This window comes from Mizuhopecten yessoensis, unplaced genomic scaffold (genome assembly GCF_002113885.1).
Source record: "Mizuhopecten yessoensis strain PY_sf001 unplaced genomic scaffold, ASM211388v2 scaffold4411, whole genome shotgun sequence".
In the NCBI taxonomy this organism is placed as follows: Eukaryota; Metazoa; Mollusca; class Bivalvia; order Pectinida; family Pectinidae; genus Mizuhopecten; species Mizuhopecten yessoensis.
Genome location: NW_018405533.1, coordinates 338,388 through 363,480, shown reverse-complemented (window position 1 = coordinate 363,480; position 25,093 = coordinate 338,388). Strand labels below are relative to the sequence as shown.

The 25,093-nt window shown below is 36.9% G+C and overlaps 1 protein-coding gene across 2 annotated transcripts in view; it reads right to left on the bottom strand.

Annotated features, from left to right (window-relative positions):
• The window catches only part of LOC110448977 (protein PTHB1-like), a 74,901-nt gene that overhangs the window by 32,582 nt on the left and 17,226 nt on the right, over nt 1-25,093 (bottom strand). For both annotated transcript variants that reach the window (XM_021495530.1, XM_021495531.1), the window contains 14 exons: nt 24,734-24,863; nt 24,175-24,356; nt 20,100-20,176; nt 19,584-19,640; nt 18,755-18,857; nt 18,145-18,249; nt 17,274-17,414; nt 16,783-16,878; nt 12,693-12,865; nt 11,945-12,097; nt 11,019-11,201; nt 10,184-10,385; nt 8,992-9,219; nt 6,201-6,348 (listed from right to left, as the gene is read on the bottom strand). In XM_021495530.1, the coding sequence (XP_021351205.1) occupies nt 6,242-6,348; nt 8,992-9,219; nt 10,184-10,385; nt 11,019-11,201; nt 11,945-12,097; nt 12,693-12,865; nt 16,783-16,878; nt 17,274-17,414; nt 18,145-18,249; nt 18,755-18,857; nt 19,584-19,640; nt 20,100-20,176; nt 24,175-24,356; nt 24,734-24,863 (1,937 nt within the window). In that variant the 3' untranslated portion in view covers nt 6,201-6,241. The remainder of the gene's footprint in view (nt 1-6,200; nt 6,349-8,991; nt 9,220-10,183; nt 10,386-11,018; nt 11,202-11,944; nt 12,098-12,692; nt 12,866-16,782; nt 16,879-17,273; nt 17,415-18,144; nt 18,250-18,754; nt 18,858-19,583; nt 19,641-20,099; nt 20,177-24,174; nt 24,357-24,733; nt 24,864-25,093) is intronic.

Sequence of the window (25,093 nt, the reverse complement as noted above, 5' to 3'; positions counted from 1 at the left end):
ATAACAGTACTATGGTGGAGAGGAATGGGATAACAGTACTATACTCGAGAGGAATGGGATAACAGTACTATGGCGGAGGGGAATGGGATAACAGTACTATACTGGAGATGAATGGGATAACAGCACTATGCTGGAGAGGAATGGGATAACAGTACTATGGTGGTGAGGAATGGGATAACAGTACTATGCTGGAAGTACTCTGCTGGAAAGGAATGGGATAACAGTACTCTGGCGGAGAGGAATGGGATAACAGCACTATGGTGGAGAGGAATGGGATAACAGTACTATGCTGGAGAGGAATGAGATAACAGTACTATGGTGGAGAGGAATGGGATAACAGCACTATGGTGGAGAGGAATGGGATAAAAGCACTATACTGGAGAGGAATGAGATAACAGTACTATGGTGGAGAGGAATGGGATAACAGTACTATACTGGAGATGAATGGGATAACAGCACTATGCTGGAGAGGAATGGGATAACAGTACTAGGGTGGAGAGGAATGGGATAACAGTACTATACTCGAGAGGAATGGGATAACAGTACTATGGCGGAGAGGAATGGGATAACAGTACTATACTGGAGATGAATGGGATAACAGCACTATGCTGGAGAGGAATGGGATAACAGTACTATACTGGAGATGAATGGGATAACAGCACTATGCTGGAGAGGAATGGGATAACAGTACTAGGGTGGAGAGGAATGGGATAACAGTACTATACTCGAGAGGAATGGGATAACAGTACTATGGCGGAGGGGAATGGGATAACAGTACTATACTGGAGATGAATGGGATAACAGCACTATGCTGGAGAGGAATGGGATAACAGCACTATGGTGGAGAGGAATGTGATAACAGCACTATACTGGAGAGGAATGAGATAACAGTACTATGGTGGAGAGGAATGGGATAACAGTACTATACTGGAGATGAATGGGATAACAGCACTATGCTGGAGAGGAATGGGATAACAGTACTATGGTGGTGAGGAATGGGATAACAGTACTATGCTGGAAGTACTCTGCTGGAAAGGAATGGGATAACAGTACTATCGCGGAGAGGAATGGGATAACAGCACTATGGTGGAGAGGAATGGGATAACAGTACTATACTGGAGAGGAATGGGATAACAGCACTATGCTGGAGAGACATGTTGGAAAACTCAGGGGTCGGATTAGACACCAAACAGCATACTATATAATTGAAGAATTTGTGCCTGTTTATCTATGTTTTCCTATAAAAACACAGACTTTGAACAAAAAAGATAAGTATGAAATTATGAACCTACTTATATTGTATACCCATTTCAATATTTTGTGGAGAGAAGCTAACTACATTTTCAGATAAACACTCACAGCAGTTGCCAATATTTTCAATCTTTTTTTTTGTTCAAGACAAACAGAGTAGCCTCCCTTTTAGGTGTATATAAAGTTTTGAATAAAATTGATGAAGCCAGTTGAAAATATGAAGAAACTGGAGGCACTAAATTATAACGTGTATGGTGTAGTTTGAGCCATATTAAGTATTTGTTTTTATTTCCCCCTGAAGACTTAGTTTTGAAAACTGAATCAGCAAATATCCATCAGCTGTTAAAGTGTTAAACCTGTTACAGTGTAAAACCTGTTAAAGTGTTAAACCTGTTACAATGTAAAACCTGTTAAAGTGTTAAACCTGTTACAGTATAAAACATGATACAGTGTAAAACCTGTTACAGTGTTAAACCTGTTACAGTGTAAAACCTGTTACAGTGTAAAACCTGTTACAGTGTAAAACCTGTTACAGTGTTAAACCTGTTACAGTGTAAAACCTGTTACAGTGTAAAACCTGTTACAGTGTAAAACCTGTTACAGTGTAAAACCTGTTACAGTGTAAAACCTGTTACAGTGTAAAACCTGTTACAGTGTAAAACCTGTTACAGTGTAAAACCTGTTACAGTGTAAAACCTGTTACAGTGTAAAACCTGTTACAGTGTAAAACCTGTTACAGTGTAAAACCTGTTACAGTGTAAAACCTGTTACAGTGTTAAACCTGTTACAGTGTAAAACCTGTTACAGTGTAAAACCTGTTACAGTGTAAAACCTGTTACAGTGTTAAACCTGTTACAGTGTAAAACCTGTTACAGTGTAAAACCTGTTACAGTGTAAAACCTGTTACAGTGTTAAACCTGTTACAGTGTAAAACCTGTTACAGTGTAAAACCTGTTACAGTGTAAAACCTGTTACAGTGTTAAACCTGTTACAGTGTAAAACCTGTTACAGTGTAAAACCTGTTACAGTGTAAAACCTGTTACAGTGTAAAACCTGTTACAGTGTAAAACCTGTTACAGTGTAAAACCTGTTACAGTGTAAAACCTGTTACAGTGTAAAACCTGTTACAGTGTAAAACCTGTTACAGTGTAAAACCTGTTACAGTGTAAAACCTGTTACAGTGTAAAACCTGTTACAGTGTAAAACCTGTTACAGTGTTAAACCTGTTACAGTGTAAAACCTGTTACAGTGTAAAACCTGTTACAGTGTAAAACCTGTTACAGTGTTAAACCTGTTACAGTGTTAAACCTGTTACAGTGTAAAACCTGTTACAGTGTAAAACCTGTTACAGTGTAAAACCTGTTACAGTGTTAAACCTGTTACAGTGTAAAACCTGTTACAGTGTAAAACCTGTTACAGTGTAAAACCTGTTACAGTGTTAAACCTGTTACAGTGTAAAACCTGTTACAGTGTAAAACCTGTTACAGTGTAAAACCTGTTACAGTGTTAAACCTGTTACAGTGTAAAACCTGTTACAGTGTAAAACCTGTTACAGTGTAAAACCTGTTACAGTGTTAAACCTGTTACAGTGTAAAACCTGTTACAGTGTAAAACCTGTTACAGTGTAAAACCTGTTACAGTGTTAAACCTGTTACAGTGTAAAACCTGTTACAGTGTAAAACCTGTTACAGTGTAAAACCTGTTACAGTGTTAAACCTGTTACAGTGTAAAACCTGTTACAGTGTAAAACCTGTTACAGTGTAAAACCTGTTACAGTGTTAAACCTGTTACAGTGTAAAACCTGTTACAGTGTAAAACCTGTTACAGTGTAAAACCTGTTACAGTGTTAAACCTGTTACAGTGTAAAACCTGTTACAGTGTAAAACCTGTTACAGTGTAAAACCTGTTACAGTGTTAAACCTGTTACAGTGTAAAACCTGTTACAGTGTAAAACCTGTTACAGTGTAAAACCTGTTACAGTGTTAAACCTGTTACAGTGTAAAACCTGTTACAGTGTAAAACCTGTTACAGTGTAAAACCTGTTACAGTGTTAAACCTGTTACAGTGTAAAACCTGTTACAGTGTAAAACCTGTTACAGTGTAAAACCTGTTACAGTGTTAAACCTGTTACAGTGTAAAACCTGTTACAGTGTAAAACCTGTTACAGTGTAAAACCTGTTACAGTGTTAAACCTGTTACAGTGTAAAACCTGTTACAGTGTAAAACCTGTTACAGTGTAAAACCTGTTACAGTGTTAAACCTGTTACAGTGTAAAACCTGTTACAGTGTAAAACCTGTTACAGTGTAAAACCTGTTACAGTGTTAAACCTGTTACAGTGTAAAACCTGTTACAGTGTAAAACCTGTTACAGTGTAAAACCTGTTACAGTGTTAAACCTGTTACAGTGTAAAACCTGTTACAGTGTAAAACCTGTTACAGTGTAAAACCTGTTACAGTGTTAAACCTGTTACAGTGTAAAACCTGTTACAGTGTAAAACCTGTTACAGTGTTAAACCTGTTACAGTGTAAAACCTGTTACAGTGTAAAACCTGTTACAGTGTTAAACCTGTTACAGTGTAAAACCTGTTACAGTGTAAAACCTGTTACAGTGTTAAACCTGTTACAGTGTAAAACCTGTTACAGTGTAAAACCTGTTACAGTGTTAAACCTGTTACAGTGTAAAACCTGTTACAGTGTAAAACCTGTTACAGTGTTAAACCTGTTACAGTGTAAAACCTGTTACAGTGTAAAACCTGTTACAGTGTTAAACCTGTTAAAGTGTTAAACGTGTTACAGTGTTAAACCTATTACAGTGTAAAACATGTTACAGTGTAAAACCTATTACAGTGTTAAACGTGTTACAGTGTTAAACCTGTTACAGTGTAAAACCTGTTACAGTGTAAAACCTGTTACAGTGTAAAACGTGTTACAGTGTAAAACATGTTACAGTATAAAACCTGTTACAGTGTTAAACCTGTTACAGTGTAAAACCTGTTACAGTGTAAAACCTGTTACAGTATAAAACCTGTTACAGTGTAAAACATGTTACAGTGTAAAACCTGTTACAGTGTTAAATGTGTTACAGTGTAAAACCTGTTACAGTGTAAAACCTGTTACAGTGTTAAACCTGTGACCCTTGCTATATTCAGTTATTGATATAAAGATTATGTACAACCATGACCTATAACTACATCAAACACTATATACACAGCCTTAGAAGCAGTAAGGTTAATACTGTATACCTCGACATTTTCACTCAGGCAAACCATGGCTTTTCACTGATGAAATCAAGTTTTAAAATATAAATATAAACTTTATTTATTTAACAACATTTATGAAACAAGTTTTTACAACTTATATTAATCACTCCTGTTGGCCTGAATGTTAGTGTGATGGTCTTAGAGTGGAAGGAAACCAGAATAGCCGGACAAAATCCCACATGGTCGGGCAGTTAACCCCTATACCTTTTCACATCTGATCGGGGATTCAAACTCCGGCTGCCTTGATGAAAGGCGAGTGCGTTACTTACTACGCCACCGAACCACCCAAAATCAAGTTTTGTCAAGTGTTAATTTCGCCCTTCACATTTAATTACTTATTTAATTCTGTTGTTTACTTATATTCACTGTAATGGTAAATTCACCCTCATTATTAGAGAGGGAGAAAAAGGTGAAAATTAAACCGAAGCAACAACTTCCCAGTAATCATTAGCACTGATGTCATTCAGCAGATCCCTACAAACTCAACACTAAACAAATGAGGTAATTGTGAGACCCTAGTGGGCTTTCCTACTACATACACACTACTCATAACTAAACAGAGAGCAAATTGACAACCGTTCGGCATTAATACAGATTAACAGGCCTATATCTAATATGTTTACCAGTAAGTCTAAAACAGGCATCATTAAACCCTAACATCAGTATTTTTCTTGCCTGATTATAACCTTACAAAATTTGATTTTTTATTAAAGATTGGTGATCAGTACCGCTCTGGAATGGCCTACTAAGGCAACACTTGCTCATGTATCGTCTGTATCGATCTGAGTGTTCAATAAAGTTCTGTTCTGTTCTGTGTAGCTTGCATTCCCCATGTGCATTCAAATGCTCCCACAGAGCCCATGCTCCCACAGAGCCCAAACTGATCGCAGAACTAACTAACCAACTAAAACCCTTCACTCTCTTATGTCTGTGAATCATTAGAAACATAATGTTACAATACCAACCTCCAAATGATGTTGTACAGTAGCTACAAAAACTTGTATCATGTATAAATAGAATTCAAACGTGAAAACATAATCCAAATGTACATGATAAAAAAAGTTTGTTTCCATGTCAAACTTCAAAATTCAGGGAGCATGTTGGTAATTGTGTCGCTTCTTCTTAAGAACTGAAGGACCCACGATCACAATATGATCATGAGGTTTCCTCATATAGATTTTCTTGTCGTACTTAAATCAAGGTAACAGGCTAGGGAGCAAATATGTTAAAACTTTAAACATTGATCTTCACCTTAAGAACCATGAGCTCTAGAGCTTTGCTACATCACTACTGTTATGTCAGCCACCATCTTATTTCTGATATTTTGTGTTAAAATGTAACCTCATCTTTCTGGCTTTGATCAGAAGTAAACATTTGGATTTTATAACAGATTTATTGGTCATTATAACATGTACAGTGAAACCTCCATATACTGTCCCTCATTCCATTTGCCATCTCATATTTACTGCCAACATATTTTAGGTCCTTTTTTCTCTTTTTCTTCAGAATCCATAAATATGTCTCCTTCAATTTATGTGTGTGTGGTTTTTTGAAATGAGTTCGATACTATCAGTAAGTACGATTTCAAAGAGAAGAACAATATTTTCTAATGCGAATGTGGGAAAAAACATGCGTAGACCCACAAGCTAGGTATTTTGTGAAATTTCTGCGATTTCTACAGTAACTTACAATGATCAGTGGTGATAGAGAGTCTCTTGTCTGGACAGTGGTCAGTCCTCCAAGGGAACCAGGCCGGGTCCTTCCATGTGGTCAGCCATATCGTCCAGATCTGGAACCATAGCCTCAATCTGTTTCTTCTTATGGAACTCCAATCCCTCTGAAATACAAATGGGAAACCAAGATTGCAAAATAAAATCGTGTTAAGTTAACGATTGTTGAAGAAATAAGGCTCGACCTATAGTTGTTTTATAAACTTTGAACATAAAGTGGTTCACTAAAACTTGAGGTAGGGCTTAAGGCTTGTCAGGCCCGTAGGAGTGTTTACAAGTCTGGGTCACTAAAACTTGAGGTAGGGCTTAAGGGTTGTCAGGCCTATAGGAATGTTTACAAGTCTGGGTCACTAAAACTTGAGGTAGGGCTTAAGGGTTGTCAGGCCTATAGGAATGTTTACAAGTCTGGGTCACTAAAACTTGAGGTAGGGCTTAAGGTTTGTCAGGCCCGTAGGAATGTTTACAAGTCTGGGTCACTAAAACTTGAGGTAGGGCTTAAGGATTGTCAGGCCTATAGGAATGTTTACAAGTCTGGGTCACTAAAACTTTAGGTAGGGCTTAAGGCTTGTCAGGCCTGTAGGAATGTTTACAAGTCTGTGTCACTAAAACTTGAGGTAGGGCTTAAGGCTTGTCAGGCCTGTAGGAATGTTTACAAGTCTGGGTCACTAAAACTTGAGGTAGGGCTTAAGGATTGTCAGGCCTATAGGAATGTTTACAAGTCTGGGTCACTAAAACTTGAGGTAGGGCTTAAGGTTTGTCAGGCCCGTAGGAATGTTTACAAGTCTGGGTCACTAAAACTTGAGGTAGGGCTTAAGGTTTGTCAGGCCTATAGGAATGTTTACAAGTCTGGGTCACTAAAACTTTAGGTAGGGCTTAAGGCTTGTCCGGCCCGTAGGAATGTTTACAAGTCTGGGTCACTAAAACTTTAGGTAGGGCTTAAGGCTTGTCAGGCCTGTAGGAATGTTTACAAGTCTGTGTCACTAAAACTTTAGGTAGGGCTTAAGGCTTGTCCGGCCCGTAGGAATGTTTACAAGTCTGGGTCACTTAAACTTGAGGGAGGGCTTAAGGTTTGTCAGGCCCGGAGGAATGTTTACAAGTCTGGGTCACTAAAACTTTAGGTAGGGCTTAAGGCTTGTCCGGCCCGTAGGAATGTTTACAAGTCTGGGTCACTAAAACTTGAGGTAGGGCTTAAGGCTTGTCAGGCCCTTAGGAATGTTTACAAGTCTGTGTCACTTAAACTTGAGGTAGGGCTTAAGGTTTGTCAGGCCTGTAGGAATGTTTACAAGTCTGGGTCACTAAAACTTGAGGTAGGGCTTAAGGCTTGTCAGGCCCTTAGGAATGTTTACAAGTCTGGGTCACTTAAACTTGAGGTAGGGCTTAAGGTTTGTCAGGCCCGTAGGAATGTTTACAAGTCTGTGTCACTTTACTATAAATATATAGGATCTTAAATGAGTTTTCATTTCATATGAGATTTTATGAAACGAGTCTTAGGAGTTTTTATTTAAAAAATTAAATGCGCCATTCACAATTTCTGACGTCACATCATTGTCCATATTATGACATCACAATTGATTTCTGACTGGCACAGCCAATGAAAAACGCTCCAGGGTATATTACACTAGTGACATATGTACATATTTTACATGGGCGAATTCACTGGATAACAGGTTGATTATGTGATAAATACACATGTTTACATTGTACAATCAATGAATAAGGAATACATTTACAATGTATGGTTGTCTATCAAAGTGTGACGTACGTTCAGTGCATTGTACAATCAATGAATACGGGATATATATGTTCAGTGCATTGTACAATCAATGAATACAGGATATATATGTTCAGTGCATTGTATAATCAATGAATACGGGATATATATGTTCAGTGTATTGTACAATCAATGAATACGGGCTATATATGTTCAGTGCATTGTCAAATCACTGAATACGGGATATATATGTTCAGTGCATTATACAATCAATGAATACGGGATATATATGTTCAGTGCATTGTACAATCAATGAATACGGGATATATATGTTCAGTGCATGATTGATAAAACAATAGGAGAAAGAGGGTCCGTGTCCGGTTACTTGAAAATATGCAGACTTTATTGTTGACAAATCAAAATGAGACACACGTCCAGTGTATGATCAATCTATCAATAAGGAACATAATGTTCAATGTATGAACAATCAGACAATATAGGACACACATTTCTCCCACAACCACTATAGGTTTCCTCTCTCTCGACTCATTGGATAAACCTGCTAGGAGTTGGTAAACAGTTTTGGTTTGTATTACCACTAGTGGGTAACACCCTGGACGTTATATATCTTTGGTCAATCTTCTAATTATGATGTCAAGCAGTAATGCTTTCCAATGTCATCTTCTATTGTGACATCATAGTTCACGACAATTGTTTCCCCAAGTGGAAACAGGAATAATGTTTTCCGAGGAACACACATGTTTTTTTCTAGATTTTATATCAGAAAGTTGTTGGAGAAAAAGTCCCCGAACTCGTGATGGTTTGTTATCATGTTTATCTAACTCTCGTTATTAAATTTTCAAATTGTAAAAGACACTCAGTCAGTAAACCATGCGCTTTATACAGTCTGAAAATGAACAAAGTCAAGTTATATAAACATGATACCCAACCATCATTCCTTGGGGAACCTCTTTGTTCAGTGTATATAATATGTGATTGAAGGGAGATAACCCAAAAAGATGTCCTGCCTGTAACTCACCATCTGGTTGATTCTCCACCGGTAATCCAAGAGCAGGTAACTCTGACATGCCATTAGGGTAGGATAGTGAGTCCGCTTCTTTCCGTTTGTGTTTCTGTTTACCAAACTGACTACCAATTAAGGTCTCGGTATCATCACTGGTGTCGATGTGTCCGTTCTCCATCACCGTTTTACTTGTGGCCGAGATCTTATTCTTCTTCTCCTTTCGTTGTGAAGGTGCCATATTCACTTGAAACATATATACACATAATCAGTGACTGATCACGAAAAAATGTCTTATTCACACATATTATTATTTAATTTTTTTTCCATCAAAAGAGCTTGTTATTTGCAAAAAAAGTTTAATACATGTATATGACATCGTTATAACACATCATTATATACTGTTCATAAACTCCTGGGAATTCAGCCGAAATATGAACAAAAGTCAATGGATTCTTGTTTCATTAAAACATTTGACCAGTATTTCCACTGATGTTGTCCCCAGGTTAAAAGATACTGGACTATTCTCAACTTTACTAGTGTGTGTGTATTGATGCTGTCCCCAGATGAATGTGAGATAAAACCATTGTAAGACATGTGTTACGATCCTAAATTGTCTCCCTTGTAACAGGGTGACAGGGCTACAGCGACAATGTAACAATGATTAACACTACCTTTGTATTAGAATTGGACTCAGTATTTCAATAACCATTACCACATATTCAATCTTATTATACCTCAGCTTTATATAACCATGTCTGATTGGATGATACTGGTCACATGACGGGGCTATAAAACATTGTCAGTTATCCTCACATGCTAAAGTTTCCCTGATCATATTTCCCTTATTCAGAACCTCTCTAGAAAAATTGGCAAGAGCAACAACAACCTAGTTCCGAATGACGGCAGCAGACACCACCAATGGTATGTCAACCTGATCATCTCTCCAATTATGTTATTGTTTTATGTATTTATCTGTTTTTGGCATAATAAAATATTTATTGTCCCTACTGTAGGGAAATATGATTCTTTGTTTCTCCTTGATTAAACAAGTTTAACCACGGAGAAACAAAGAGTCATGTTTTCCTACAGTAAGGGCAATAAATGTATAATGTTACCCTCAAATACCAGTTCAAAGAAACCAGAATTTACCAAGTTGTCCAACTGTGCCCACAAAACTAAGGATTTAATTAAAGAAGAAATGTTTTACCTGCTGTATTTGTGGGCATGCCCTCTACAAGTCTTGCTCCCTTCCCCAGCTTGTCACACATGAGAGCGATGTGTTTCTTCACTTTGGTGGTGTCCTCAGGCATTTGTAGGGGCTGTGGGTTTAACGTCTGGTCCTTGGCCGACTTGGCTAGAGTTGTACGAAGGAGGTGTGTCACTGACGCATCCACAGACTCCTCCCAGCCCTGAAACAAACGATACAATTATTGGTGTTACCATAAATAATGGTCTCAATGTTATTTTGTTGTAAAGACTAATTGCCTTGGTAAGTTAAGTACATTAGAAAATAAAAAGCTTTTCCTTACATATCTACACACGTGAGTCATTTACTACTAAACATACCGTGAAATATTGGATTTTATGGAATGGTGTTTTATAGATATGAATTAGTGGTCAAAATGTAGCGTAAAAGTTGCTCATATATAGCCTCAATACTCCAGGTCTTACACTCATTTCACTCTCTGCACCCCTGGAATATGTCATAGCAAACTTAAAGGCACCCGGCTAGCTATTTGATTGGTCTCGGTAAAAAACCCACCTGACCAATCGCTAAAGTTAATACTTGTCCTTTGAAGATTACAAAGGAGCGACACCCACCTTCAAAGCAAATCAATTTTACTGTTACTCGACTAACAAATTCTTTCAACGTACATCAAAGGATCAAACTAGTCTTCTCGTCTCATCCAAAAGGTAGTGCACACTGAGCCTTCGACTTTGCTGTAACATATTCCAGGGGTGCAGGGAGTGAAAGTGAGCGTAATCCCTCGAGTATCGAGGATGCTCGAAGTGTACCCAAAGTGTAACCAAAGTGTACTGACCTGCTCTTGAGAACTGGGTACAATTGGTGCTATGGTCTGTTGCAGAACTTTAAACTCGTCATCAGACATGCTGGTCCAGAGTCGTATGAGGAGGTTGAACAGGCGTGTGCCACAGTTTAGAGAGTTGGCAGCCAAGTCCTGCGATTTGTTGTTGTCTTCAACAGCATCCGCCAAATGTAACAACTATACGCCAACATAAAGAAATAGAATGTAAATAAATTATGTCATCAGTGATTTTTGAGGACTTTTTTCTTGCAAGTCCTGAGCAACTTTTGATAAATTTTGGCGAGTCCCATAACTAAGACATGAAGTGGGTCCTAAAAAGGTTGGAGAGTCGCAAAGGAAAAATGGGACTCAAATATCTGAGTCCCAGTACTCACTAGTCATAAGATTAGTATATGTCTACTAGGTCAGTGATATCTGGTAAGGAGGGTTGTTCAGGAGTTTAAACATAGTTGAATTAATGGAAGTCAAAACTATTTTTGAATTAACTTTGAATATTCCAGAAATACAAACTAATCTGAAATATTCTCGTATAATTGACATTTGTATAAAGTTTGATCAATTTCTGTCATGTCCCCCTTCTCCACAAAAACTGTTTGATATTGCAAAAGTTTTGTATTGCAATACAAATCCCTAATTACCTATGCTTTGCTTGATTTGATTTCATTTCAGGGGTTTACATACAGCTAACAAAAACAGAAAGAAACGGGCAAATAATGAAAGTGATGATGAATGTTCCAAACTCTATATATACTGTTTACCTAATTTTCGCCCTCTGTAATGGGGGCAAATTTATGATTACAGCAACATAATAAACAAAGTTATTGAATGCGAAGGGCAAAATTAAAACTGGGCCAATATGGATTTTAATGAAGAAAGGTGAAAATTTCAGCTGAGTATGTAAAACTACCACTAGTACCAACCTGTCTGTAAGTTCCTTCTAGTAAGGTGTCAAGGTTGCCTAGAGGAGCCGGGGTTTTATCTTTAAATCGTGTCAGAAGCCGACGCTGTATTGCACGGAACTGTGACGCTCGCTGAGCCAACATCTCACTACACCTCTTGGCGTTCAGGCGATGCTGTAAACAGACAAATTTCATCATCTAAACATAGAACTTATTTTCAATATAAATTTTCAACAAGTCAAGAAAATAAATGAGATTATTTTTCAATTATTACATCTAAATAAACTTAAATGGGAATTGAACATTAATCTCATTAGTTCCATAAGTTCAGAAGATATTTTTATGCATTTTCTTTTTGTATTACAGATTTTTTTCTTCTTTTTAAATTCAATATTTTTTGAGAAAGCTTCCTAAATTCTGAACAATATGTTCAGGACAGGACAGGTAACAGTATAAAGAAACATTTATTGTAAAACTTCTATACATTTCAAGGATAGAGTAACAAAAAAATAAGTATACAAGTCATACAAATGTTTCTATGTTAAAACAAGGGGCAATAATATCAGAAGTGATTGGGGATTGGAAAAAAGGAGGAATTCAGAGTGAAAAGGGAGAAACACAAATCACCAACTTAGAAACTTTGATTTTCTAAAGTTTCAGAGTAAATCAGGAACTCTAAATTTAAAATCACAGGAAAAAAGAGAAAAAAGAGAATCACATCCCTGTATTATGCTGTCTTTACAATCAAAATTAAACAAGTCATTCTGACCTCAAAATGGCTGTCGATAAGGTCGAAGTATTCCTGTAGGGGGAGCTGTGACGAGAAGTAGATGGAGTAGGCCGCAGTCTTGCCCTTGTTGAAGTGGTTGTTAAGACGACCAACCACCTCCTTGGTTACCAGCCACAACCCCTCTAGTTTATCACACTGAAGTCTGTAGCGCTCTGAAATACAACGCAAACAAGCAATACATCACATGGTAGTCATAATCAAATATTTCCACGGTTCTGTAAGAAAAGCAGGAATTATTTGTCTTGCCTGAAACTGATTGACAAGTGTTACACATGCTCTGGGTTGTACCGTTGTGTAGCAGGGTATTTCGTGTAGAGTTGTTCTCTAGCCGTCTCTTGAGCAGTGCAGATCTAAAAAACCTAAATTTGCTTGGGCCAGTACAGCAAGTTGTAGATTTGGCATTTTTGTTGTACGTTGAACTGTGACTTACAGCTTACAGTGAAACCAGACTTGTCATACAGTGGTGGGAAGACTACTCAATTCTTACAACTGTGACTCACAGCTTACAGTGAAACCAGACTTGGCGTACATTGGAGGGAAGACTACTCAATTCTTACAACTGTGACTTACAGCTTACAGTGAAACCAGACTTGGCGTACAGTGGAGGGAAGACTACTCAATTCTTACAATTGTGACTTACAGCTTACAGCTTACAGTGAAACCAGACTTGTCATACAGTGGAGGGAAAACTGCTCAATTCTTACAATTGTGACTCCCAGCTTACAGTGAAACCAGACTTGTCGTACAGTGGAGGGAAGACTACTCAATTCTTACAATTGTGACTTACAGCTGACAGTGTAACCAGACTTGTCATACAGTGGAGGGAAGACTACTCAATTCTTACATTTGTGACTTACAGCTTACAGCTTACAGTCAAACCAGACTTGTCATACAGTGGAGTGAAGACTACTCAATTCTTACAATTGTGACTTACAGCTTACAGTGTACCCAGACTTGTCATACAGTGGAGGGAAAACTGCTCAATTCTTACAATTGTGACTCACAGCTTACAGTGAAACCGGACTTGTCACATAGTGGAGGGAAGACTGCTCAATTCTTCCAATTGTGACTCACAGCTTACAGTGAAACCGGACTTGTCACATAGTGGAGGGAAGACTGCTCAATTCTTACAACTGTGATTTACAGCTGACAGTGAAACCAGACTTGTCATACAGGGGAGGGAAGACTACTCAATTCTTACCACTGTGACTTACAGCTTACTGTGAAACCAGACTTGTCATACAGTGGAGGTAAGACTGCTCAATTCTTACAACTGTGATTTACAGCTGACAGTGAAACCAGACTTGTCATACAGGGGAGGGAAGACTACTCAATTCTTACCACTGTGACTTACAGCTTACAGTGAAACCATACTTGGCGTACAGTGGAGGGAAGACTACTCAATTCTTACATTTGTGACTTACAGCTTACAGCTTACAGTGAAACCAGACTACTCAATTCTTACAACTGTGACTCACAGCTTACAGTGAAACCAGACTTGTCACATAGTGGAGGGAAGACTGCTCAATTCTTACAATTGTGACTCACAGCTTACAGTGAAACCAGCCTTGTCATACAGTGGAGGGAAGACTGCTCAATTCTTACAGGAAGACTACTCAATTCTTACAATTGTGACTCACAGCTTACAGTGAAACCAGCCTTGTCATACAGTGGAGGGAAGACTGCTCAATTCTTACAGGAAGACTACTCAATTCTTACAATTGTGACTCACAGCTTACAGTGAAACCAGACTTGTCATACAGGGGAGGGAAGACTGCTCAATTCTTACAAATGTGACTTACAACTTACAGTGAAACCGGACTTGTCATACAGTGGAGGTAAGACTGCTCAATTCTTACAACTGTGACTTACAGCTTACTGTGAAACCAGACTTGTCATACAGTGGAGGGAAGACTGTTCAATTCTTACAACTGTGACTTACAGCTTACAGTGAACCCAGACTTGTCATACAGTGGAGGGAAGACTGCTCAATTCTTACAGGAAGACTACTCAATTCTTACAATTGTGACTCACAGCTTACAGTGAAACCAGCCTTGTCATACAGTGGAGGGAAGACTGCTCAATTCTTACAGGAAGACTACTCAATTCTTACAATTGTGACTCACAGCTTACAGTGAAACCAGACTTGTCATACAGGGGAGGGAAGACTGCTCAATTCTTACAAATGTGACTTACAACTTACAGTGAAACCGGACTTGTCATACAGTGGAGGTAAGACTGCTCAATTCTTACAACTGTGACTTACAACTTACAGTGAAACCGGACTTGTCATACAGTGGAGGGAAGACTGCTCAATGCTTACAACTGTGACTTACAGCTTACAGTGAAACCAGCCTTGTCATACAGTGGAGGGAAGACTGCTCAATTCTTACAACTGTGACTTACAACTTACAGTGAAACCGGACTTGTCATACAGTGGAGGGAAGACTGCTCAATTCTTACAATTGTAACTCGCAGCTTACAGTGAAACCAGACTTGCCATACAGTGGAGGGAATACTGCTCAATTCTTACAATTGTGACTTACAGCTTACAGTGAAACCAGACTTGTCGTACAGTGGAGGGAAGACTACTCAATTCTTACAATTGTGACTCGCAGCTTACAGTGAAACCAGACTTGCAATACAGTGGAGGGAAGACTGCTCAATTCTTACAATTGTAACTCGCAGCTTACAGTGAAACCAGACTTGCCATACAGTGGAGGGAAGACTGCTCAATTCTTACAGGAAGACTACTCAATTCTTACAATTGTGACTCACAGCTTACAGTGAAACCAGACTTGTCACATAGTGGAGGGAAGACTGCTCAATTCTTACAACTGTGACTCGCAGCTTACAGTGAAACCAGACTTGTCATACAGTGGAGGGAAGACTGCTCAATTCTTACAATTGTGACTCGCAGCTTACAGTGAAACCAGACTTGCCATACAGTGGAGGGAAGACTGCTCAATTCTTACAATTGTGACTTACAGCTTACAGTGTAACCAGACTTGTCATACAGTGGAGGGAAGACTGTTCAATTCTTACAACTGTGACTTACAGCTTACAGTGAAACCAGACTTGTCATATAGTGGAGGGAAGACTGCTCAATTCTTACAACTGTGACTTACAACTTACAGTGAAACCGGACTTGTCATACAGTGGAGGGAAGACTGCTCAATTCTTACAATTGTGACTCACAGCTCACAGTGAAACCTGACTTGTCGTACAGTGGAGGGAAGACTACTCAATTCTTACAATTGTGACTTACAGCTTACAGTGAAACCAGACTTGACTGATATATTTAAGTTTCAGACGTCCCGTTTTATCCAATAGACAGAAGTCTCTCTCTTAATGCTTGCCCTACAAAACATCTGTCATATCCTACAGATGCCGGTTGCCTTGATGTGGTGAAGTCAGGTCCTTTGTATATCTAGCTAGATATTTAGGTATTTTTGCTGTTCACAGTACAATCAATTTTTTTGTGTAACAAAGAGTTTTGTACCAAGGAGAAAATATGAACCAAAAAATAACTGATGTTTATTTTTTCAACTTTCAATTTGTAGCATAATTATTTCAGGCACTGCTTACAAGAAGTTTAAGTTTAAGTATTTGACTGGAGTTGTTGTAGACTTATGTGAGGTAAAACCCTCTGAATGTAACTTGAACTGTTGTAGTTTAGTTTTTATTTGGTTTTATTTTGTTTAACGTCCTATCAACAGCCAAGGACATCTAAGGACGTGCCATCATGTGTGGTATGTATGCTTGTGTGTATGTGTGCTGGAGGCAGGGTATGCTGGTGTCTTGCCCTCTTGGGATAGCAAAGATCTGATGCAGAGTGTGGAGTGCTACCTCACTGAAATACCATGCAGAAGGCACCCAGCACAGCATTCCACCCGGTCACATTATACTGACAAGTTGTTGTGATAATCTTAAATGCTGAACATTAAGCAGGGAATAACAACTATGTACCAATTTTTAAGGAGTTCGGTATGTCCTGGCCTGGAGACAGAAGTTTTGTAGACATACAAGATGATTTCGACTCACATATGTAGCTAAAATTGGGACTTACGTGACGTTTTAGACGCCAGTATTGTAACAATAGGTCCGCCGAAATACTGAAACCCTAGAGCAGCGCCTTGTCCTCCTGCGTTCTCCCCAGCTAAATCTGCAACCAAAATATTGGTCAATATAGCATGTCTTTTATTTAATTTAACATTGGACAATCCATATTATATGTTTACCTTGCAGTTACATCACTACTTAATTTTATTTCAGTTTTTATTTTTTTATTTTAACACATAATTCTGACAAATTGCTTTTGCCTAAAGCAAACAACCAACAACCAGTTTGTCAACTTTATTGGACAACGGCGGAACAGACTGTTAAAGGTGTCCACTATGTTTAAAAGGCTTGCAACTTGGAAATCGTATTTAATTGAACTTTGAAAATGTCTAGGAGATAAGTAAGAGAAGTGTGCCTTATATTAGCCTAGAAAATGTCTCGGAGGTTGGCAAGAGGTTTGTTGAACTTGTTAAATGTCAGGGAGATTGATTTGATTACCTGTGAAAATTTCTAAAAGGTTTGCAGGAGGTTTATTGGAATCTAGTGTAAGCTTGAATTCAGCATTCTTCACCGGTAAAACAGGCTTTACCACTAGTTTGATGGGGAGCTTGACCCTACCAACGGCTACCCTCGGTGCTCCTGTAATAAAAAACACAAATGTCAGATCTTTTTTAAATCTATTGATTGCATTTACGATTGAAATATTAAAATGGTCAGTGTGATAATTAGCTGTTATCATAAGGCCATTTCCAAATCCTACTTCATATCAGCCTTATGGGCCGGACAACATATGGTTGATATGGGCCGGACGTCTGATGGTTGATATGGGCCGGACGCCTGATGGTTGATATGGGCCGGACGCCTGATGGTTGATATGGGCCGGACGTCTGATGGTTGATATGGATCGAGGGCTGATACGGAGTAGGATATGGAAATGGTCCTATGGTAACCATTTTATCATCATATACTGCTCTATAACATCAAAACGTTGAAGCTATTACACAGAAAACTGGCCGAAAATTGATAAATCAACAGCTTAGCTATAATCAAGTTCTACCTTTACTCATTCACCCCTGAAATTTCATAATGAACTATTCCAACCTTTGAGTTAGAAGAGTTCAAATGTGTCTTCAGGGGTGAATGAGTTAAATGAAACATGATGAACAGAATAGCATATACAGAAGAATATGCAGTGTGTCCTCTACTAATTTGAAGTGTGATTTTTCTGAAAGTTATTCAACTGGAAGCTAAACAGATATGTTGCATGCTGAGCTGTGTGCTGAGAAAGTCTGGACTGTAAGTGAAGTGTTTTTTCTTCACATTGTTATACAATATTTGTTATGAAACGAAAGCATCAAGTTTTTTTTACCTGAAGCACTGATGTAGTTTGCCGAAACATTTGCAGTTAATGTCGTAGGTAGTCCTCTACCCTGAACAAAAAAGGACACAAAATGTTCGGAGGGTCTACTAGGATCTGAAACAAACAAAACATAACATCATTTTCATCTCTAGATCATAGCTATGGTTTTAACAGGAATGCAAGTTATATCAATTAAATTGCTATTTGTAAAACTAAATAACTTCTAATATTGCAACAATGTTTTTGTCCTTTAGAAGTCTGTCCATAGAATACAAAATACCATTTATTCATCATTTCCTCTGTCTCTGTATTCCGTCTTTGCGTATTGCAGAGTAATCTTTTCTTGTGTGCAGGTATGGATTGTTACGTCATTGGTTTGTGAGAGTAACGTCATCAATTTTTGAGAAAACGACGCAATTTTCTTACACAAACCAATGACGTAACAATCAATACCTGCACACAAGAGAAGATTACTCTGCAATATGCAAAGACGGAATATGTAAGTAGCATGTATAAAACACCCATGTCAGATAGTTCTATCCCATAATATGAAGAAGCACCTGGTGAACATCATTTTTCTTTATCAACTTGATATTTCCTCGCACGACGTTGAACTTACCAACATCTGATACATCAAATGTCTGTAAACTGGACGCCAGAGGATAGTCGACGTGAACAATCACTTTGATGTTCTCCAGCAGTAGCCTGGCCTTCAGCTGAATCTGTAGTACAACAGGATGGAAATATGAATGGAATACAAAAACAAAATACAGTAAATTAATCAACTCCTTATTACCTCAAAACAATAGATCACAAGCCATTCGGATTGATATGTGTCTCCTGTGCCCTGCTCTGACCATCAATGCACATATCACAGAAACTAACTTAAACGCAAAAACTTAATGTTGATGGAGATGCTGACAAAGTCAATGGACCATGAAAGGTAGGCCGTATCCAGCATTTGATGTATGGGTTGAGATGTACTACCTAAGATGTATCTATGGTCCAAGTTTGGTTGGTCTAGCACTTAAACTTTCAGTGAAACTAACTTAAACACAAAAACTTAATATTGTATACTGTACATTAGAATATTTTCGTTGCAGTTTTAATTCTGCATTTTCCTCCCTCTGTAATGAGGACGAATTTATCATGACAGCAAATATTAAATATAAACTGTAATACACACCATACTATAAATAGTCATAGCATGACTAGGGTAAAAATAGCACGACAAATATAGATTTTACCTGTAAAGGGCAAAAGTTTGATAGGGTGAAAGTTCCACTGATATACAGTTTATATTTAAAGATGTTTTTTTTGTTGCATAAATATAGTATGTTTTAAACTTTAAACATTATTAATTTACATGGTTAGAGAAGCCTGTCAGACTCATGAATTTTTAATTAATTCAAATAGTGGTGTACAACCTAAACACTAGTGTTACTTACTCTGACAGTAATGGAGGGAACTCCATCGGCGTCCTCGTACTCCATATCAACGGCAACCTGTGAATAAAAACAGGGTTTACCTAGGGTTGGGTATCGCCAAGATTTTCATATTGTGATATATATTGAAATTTGATCAAATATTGCAATATTTATTGTAATATATTGTGAATCATTAAAACCTCAAGACAAAGGGCAGTCCAGCTCCGGGCACGTGGAGGGTAAAATGCTCTCTTTCATGTCTGGCAAACTTAACCATAAAGTCATTACCTCTTGGAGTATGGGTTCTGTACACAGAATTGTACTCGTTCTTGCACCCAAACAAATTCATTGTATTTCAAGGCAAATATATAATGAACACATTCATGTATGTCTAACATTATGTTTGCCCTATTTGACATTTACCTCTTTATTCAGACAAAGCAGAGTATACTGGCTTCCCCGCGATGCCATTTCAATATTGTTGGCAGTGATTTAAGAGGCAGAACCACACAATAATAGGATGAGATACAGACTTACAGATGGCTCATCCAGACTAGAGTTGACTTGACATGAAATTTGGAGGTCATCTTCTTGCTTCACACTTGGCACAATTGCTGTAATACCAAATTCTTATATTAAACAATCACTGAAATACAAAATCTTTACACTAAACAATCACTGTTATACAGACTCTTTACTGTAAACAATCACTGTAATACGAACTCTTTACAGTAAACAATCACTGTAACACAAACTCTTTACTGTAAACAATCACTGTAATACAAACTCTATACAGTAAACAATCACTGAAATACAAAATCTTTACAGTAAACAATCACTGTTATACAGACTCTTTACTGTAAACAATCACTGTTATACAGACTCTTTACTGTAAACAATCACTGTAAAAAAAACTCTTTACTGTAAACAATCACTGTAATACAAACTCTTTACTGCTAAACAATCGCTGTAAAACAAACTCTTTACAGTAAACAATCACTGTTTTACAGACTCTTTACAGTAAACAATCACTGTTATACAGACTTTTTTATGTAAACAATCACTGTAATACAAACTCTTTACAGTTAACAATCACTGTAAACAATCACCGTTATACAGACTCTTTACAGTAAACAATCACTGTCATACAAACTCTTTACAGTAAACAATCACTGTTATACAGACTCTTTACAGTAAACAATCACTGTTATACAAACTCTTTACAGTAAAAAAATCACTGTTATACAGACTCTTTACAGTAAACAATCAGTGTTATACAAACTCTTTACAGTAAACAATCACTTTTATACAGACTCTTTACAGTAAACAATCACTTTAATACAAACTCTTCACAGTAAGCAATCACTGTTATACAAACTCTTTACAGTAAGCAATCACTGTTATACAAACTCTTTACAGTAAAAAATCACTGTAATACAAACTCTTTACAGTAAACAATCACTGTTATACAGACTCTATACAGTAAACAATCAGTTTAATACAAACTCTTTACAGTGATTGCTTACTGTGAAGAGTTTGTATTAAACTGATTGTTTACTGTATAGAGTCTGTATAACACTGATTGCTTACTGTGAAGAGTTTGTATTAAAGTGATTGTTTACTGTGGAAAGTTTGGATAACAGTGATTGTTTACTGTGGAAAGTTTGTATAACAGTAATTGTTTACTGTAAACAGTTTGTATTACAGTAAACAATCACTGTTATACAGACTCTTTACAGTAAACAATCACAGTTATACAGACTATTTACTGTAAACAATCACTGTTAAACAGACTCTTTACAGTAAACAATCACTGTTATACAGACTCTTTACGGTAAACAATCACAGTTATACAGACTATTTACTGTAAACAATCACTGTGAAACAGACTCTTTACAGTAAACAATCACTGTTATACAGACCCTTTACAGTAAACAATCACCGTTATACAGACTCTTTACTGTAAACAATCACTGTTATACAAACTCTTTACAGTAAACAATCACTGCAATACAAACTCTTTACAGTAACCAATCACTGTTATACAGACTCTTTACAGTAAACAATCACCGTTATACAGACTCTTTACTGTAAACAATCACTGTTATACAGAATCTTTACAGTAAACAATCACCGTTATACAAACTCTTTACAATAAAAAAACACTTTAATACAAACTCTTTACTCTAAACAATCACTGTAATACAAACTCTTTACAGTAAACAATCACTGTTATACAAACTTTCCACAGTAAACAATCACTGTTATACAGACTCTTTACAGTAAAAAATCACTGTTATACAAACTCTTTACAGTAAACAATCACGGTTATACAAACTTTCCACAGTAAACAATCACTGTTATACAGACTCGTTACAGTAAACAATCACCGTTATACAGACTATTACTCTTTACTGTAAACAATCACTGTAATACAAACTCTTTACGGTAAACAATCACTGTTATACAAACTCTTTACAGTAAAAAATTACTGTAATACAAACTCTTTACAGTAAGCAATCACTGTTATACAAACTCTTTACAGTAAACAATCTCTTTTATACAGACTCTTTACAGTAAACAATTGCTTTAATACAATTTCTTTACAGTAAACAGTCACTGTTATACAAACTCTTTACAGTAAACAATCACTGTTATACAGACTCTTTACAGTAAACAATCACCGTTATACAGACTATTTACTGTAAACAATCACCGTTATACAGACTCTTTACAGTAAACAGTCACTGTTATACAAACTCTTTACAGTAAACAATCACCGTTACACAGACTATTTACTGTAAACAATCACTGTTAAACAGACTCTTTACAGTAAACAATCACTGCAATACAAACTCTTTACAGTAAACAACCACTGAATACAAACTCTTTACAGTAAACAACCACTGGATACAAACTCTTTACAGTAAACAATCACTGCAATACAAACTCTTTACAGTAACCAATCACTGTTATACAGACTCTTTACAGTAAACAATCACCGTTATACAGACTCTTTACTGTAAACAATCACTGTTATACAGAATCTTTACAGTAAACAATCACCGTTATACAAACTCTTTACAATAAAAAAACACTTTAATACAAACTCTTTACTCTAAACAATCACTGTAATACAAACTCTTTATTGTAAACAATCACCGTTATACGGACTCTTTACAGTAAACAATCACTTTAATACAAACTCTTTACTCTAAACAATCACTGTAATACAAACTCTTTACAGTAAACAATCACTGTTATACAAACTCTTTACAGTAAAAAATCACAGTTATACAGACTCTTTACAGTAAACAATCAGTGTTATACAAACTCTTTACAGTAAACAATCACTTTTATACAGACTCTTTACAGTAAACAATCACTTTAATACAAACTCTTCACAGTAAGCAATCACTGTTATACAAACTCTTTACAGTAAAAAATTACTGTAATACAAACTCTTTACAGTAAACAATCACTGTTATACAGACTCTTTACAGTAAACAATCACTGTAATACAAACTCTTTACAGTAAACAATCACTGTTATACAGACTCTTTACAGTAAACAATTACTGTAATACAAACTCTTTACAGTAAACAATCACTGTTATACAGACTCTTTACAGTAAACAATTACTGTAATACAATTTCTTTACAGTAAACAATCACTGTTATACAGACTCTTTACAGTAAACAATCACCGTTATACAGACTATTTACTGTAAACAATCACTGTTATACAGACTCTTTACAGTAAACATTCACTGTTATACAGACTCTTTACTGTAAACAATCACTGTTATAAAGACTCTTTACAGTAAAAAATCACTGTTATACTAACTCTTTACAGTTAACAACCACTGAATACAAACTCTTTACAGTAAACAATCACTGCAATACAAACTCTTTACAGTAACCAATCACTGCTATACAGACTCTTTACAGTAAACAATCACCGTTATACAGACTCTTTACTGTAAACAATCACTGTTATACAGACTCTTTACAGTAAACAATCACTGTAATACAGAATCTTTACTGTAAACAATCACCGTTATACAGACTCTTTAATGTAAACAATCACCGTTATACAAACTCTTTACAGTAAAAAATCACTGTAATACAGAACAACTTCTTTCTTTAAACACATTTCTTGGATTTATATTACATGATTTTTCTTAAGGCTGTCAATATTTAAATATATGTGCTAAACAGTAGTGCAAGAAAAAACCCAGGTCTGATAACACTGGGCCTATGGATTTTATCTACAGGTAAGTAAAAATTTGTACCTACTTGCCTTGGTTTAAAACGTTGTATGGGATATATCTATATATAAAGCAGTAATAGTTGTTAAATGTACATGTGATCCTAAAAATATAAATAAAACAAAACACCGAAGACTAAATCTACATTTCTATGATCTAACAAGATTGAGTATTCTGTGTTTTGTTTTATTTATATTATATATATTTACATAACACTGTTTATTTTACAGTAAACTGTATACAAACTGACAGAAAACATAGCTTTATTTCTGTTGATAGACATCCTCATCCTTATATATAAAGGCTACTTCCTTAGATATATATAGATCTAATATATTTTACCAGATTTGTTCGCTAGTTGTTTTATCTTCTTCTGTAGCATAGCCATCTCGCGATCCATGTCAGGGTAGTTGAGTTCCCGTGCATCTGTTGTGGGAGGAATAAAGAGGGCGGGGTCTGTCCCGAGGTAAGAGCACTCCAATCTCCCCGCATCACTTAGCGTCACAATGACACCTTTCAGGTCTCTGTAACAATAAGCATTATAACATGATCCCCTGCTCCAGCTGTGGGGGTACCAAAGTTTTTGGCCTCACTAAGAAAGCTATAAACTTAAATTATTCTTTCCAAATATATAGCAAAGCATTTGAACTATTAATTTTCCTGATTTACACAATAATATCATGAACAGAGATGTGTTTCAAATTTTTTTGTCCAGAAACCATTTGCTTTATTGACTTCACCGAAGATCTATGACCAACAGTTTAAATGTCACATAGTATAAAATTCAACATATTTTACTGACAGTGAATTTGAGTAAGTCAAAGGCATTGGACATCAGACTAGGCCTACTGAAGACTTCTCCCGTCCTCTTTTCTAGTGTAGCTACAGTAACAATACTTACGAGAATGTGCCGACACAGACTTGCATCGGTACGATGTCAAGCTTCGCGGCCCATTTCAGTGTACAATCCTGGTAAACCATCAGCGACTTGGTGTGTGACCCGACAAGATAGTTGACACCCCCATCACTGACTGGAGACAAACAACCATTCATTAATATCTATATGGTAAAGTCTTATAATTCAGATTTACCTGAGTGGTCCAAGTACATGTATCCTTGTGTACCTTTTACACCCCTCACCAGGTAATTAAGGAACAAGAAATAAAAGCCAAATTACCAATAATAAAGAGATGGTTTACATGACTCTTAATGAAGAACATTTTAGAAAGGACTTTCCCCCCCCCCCCCCCCCCCCCCCCCC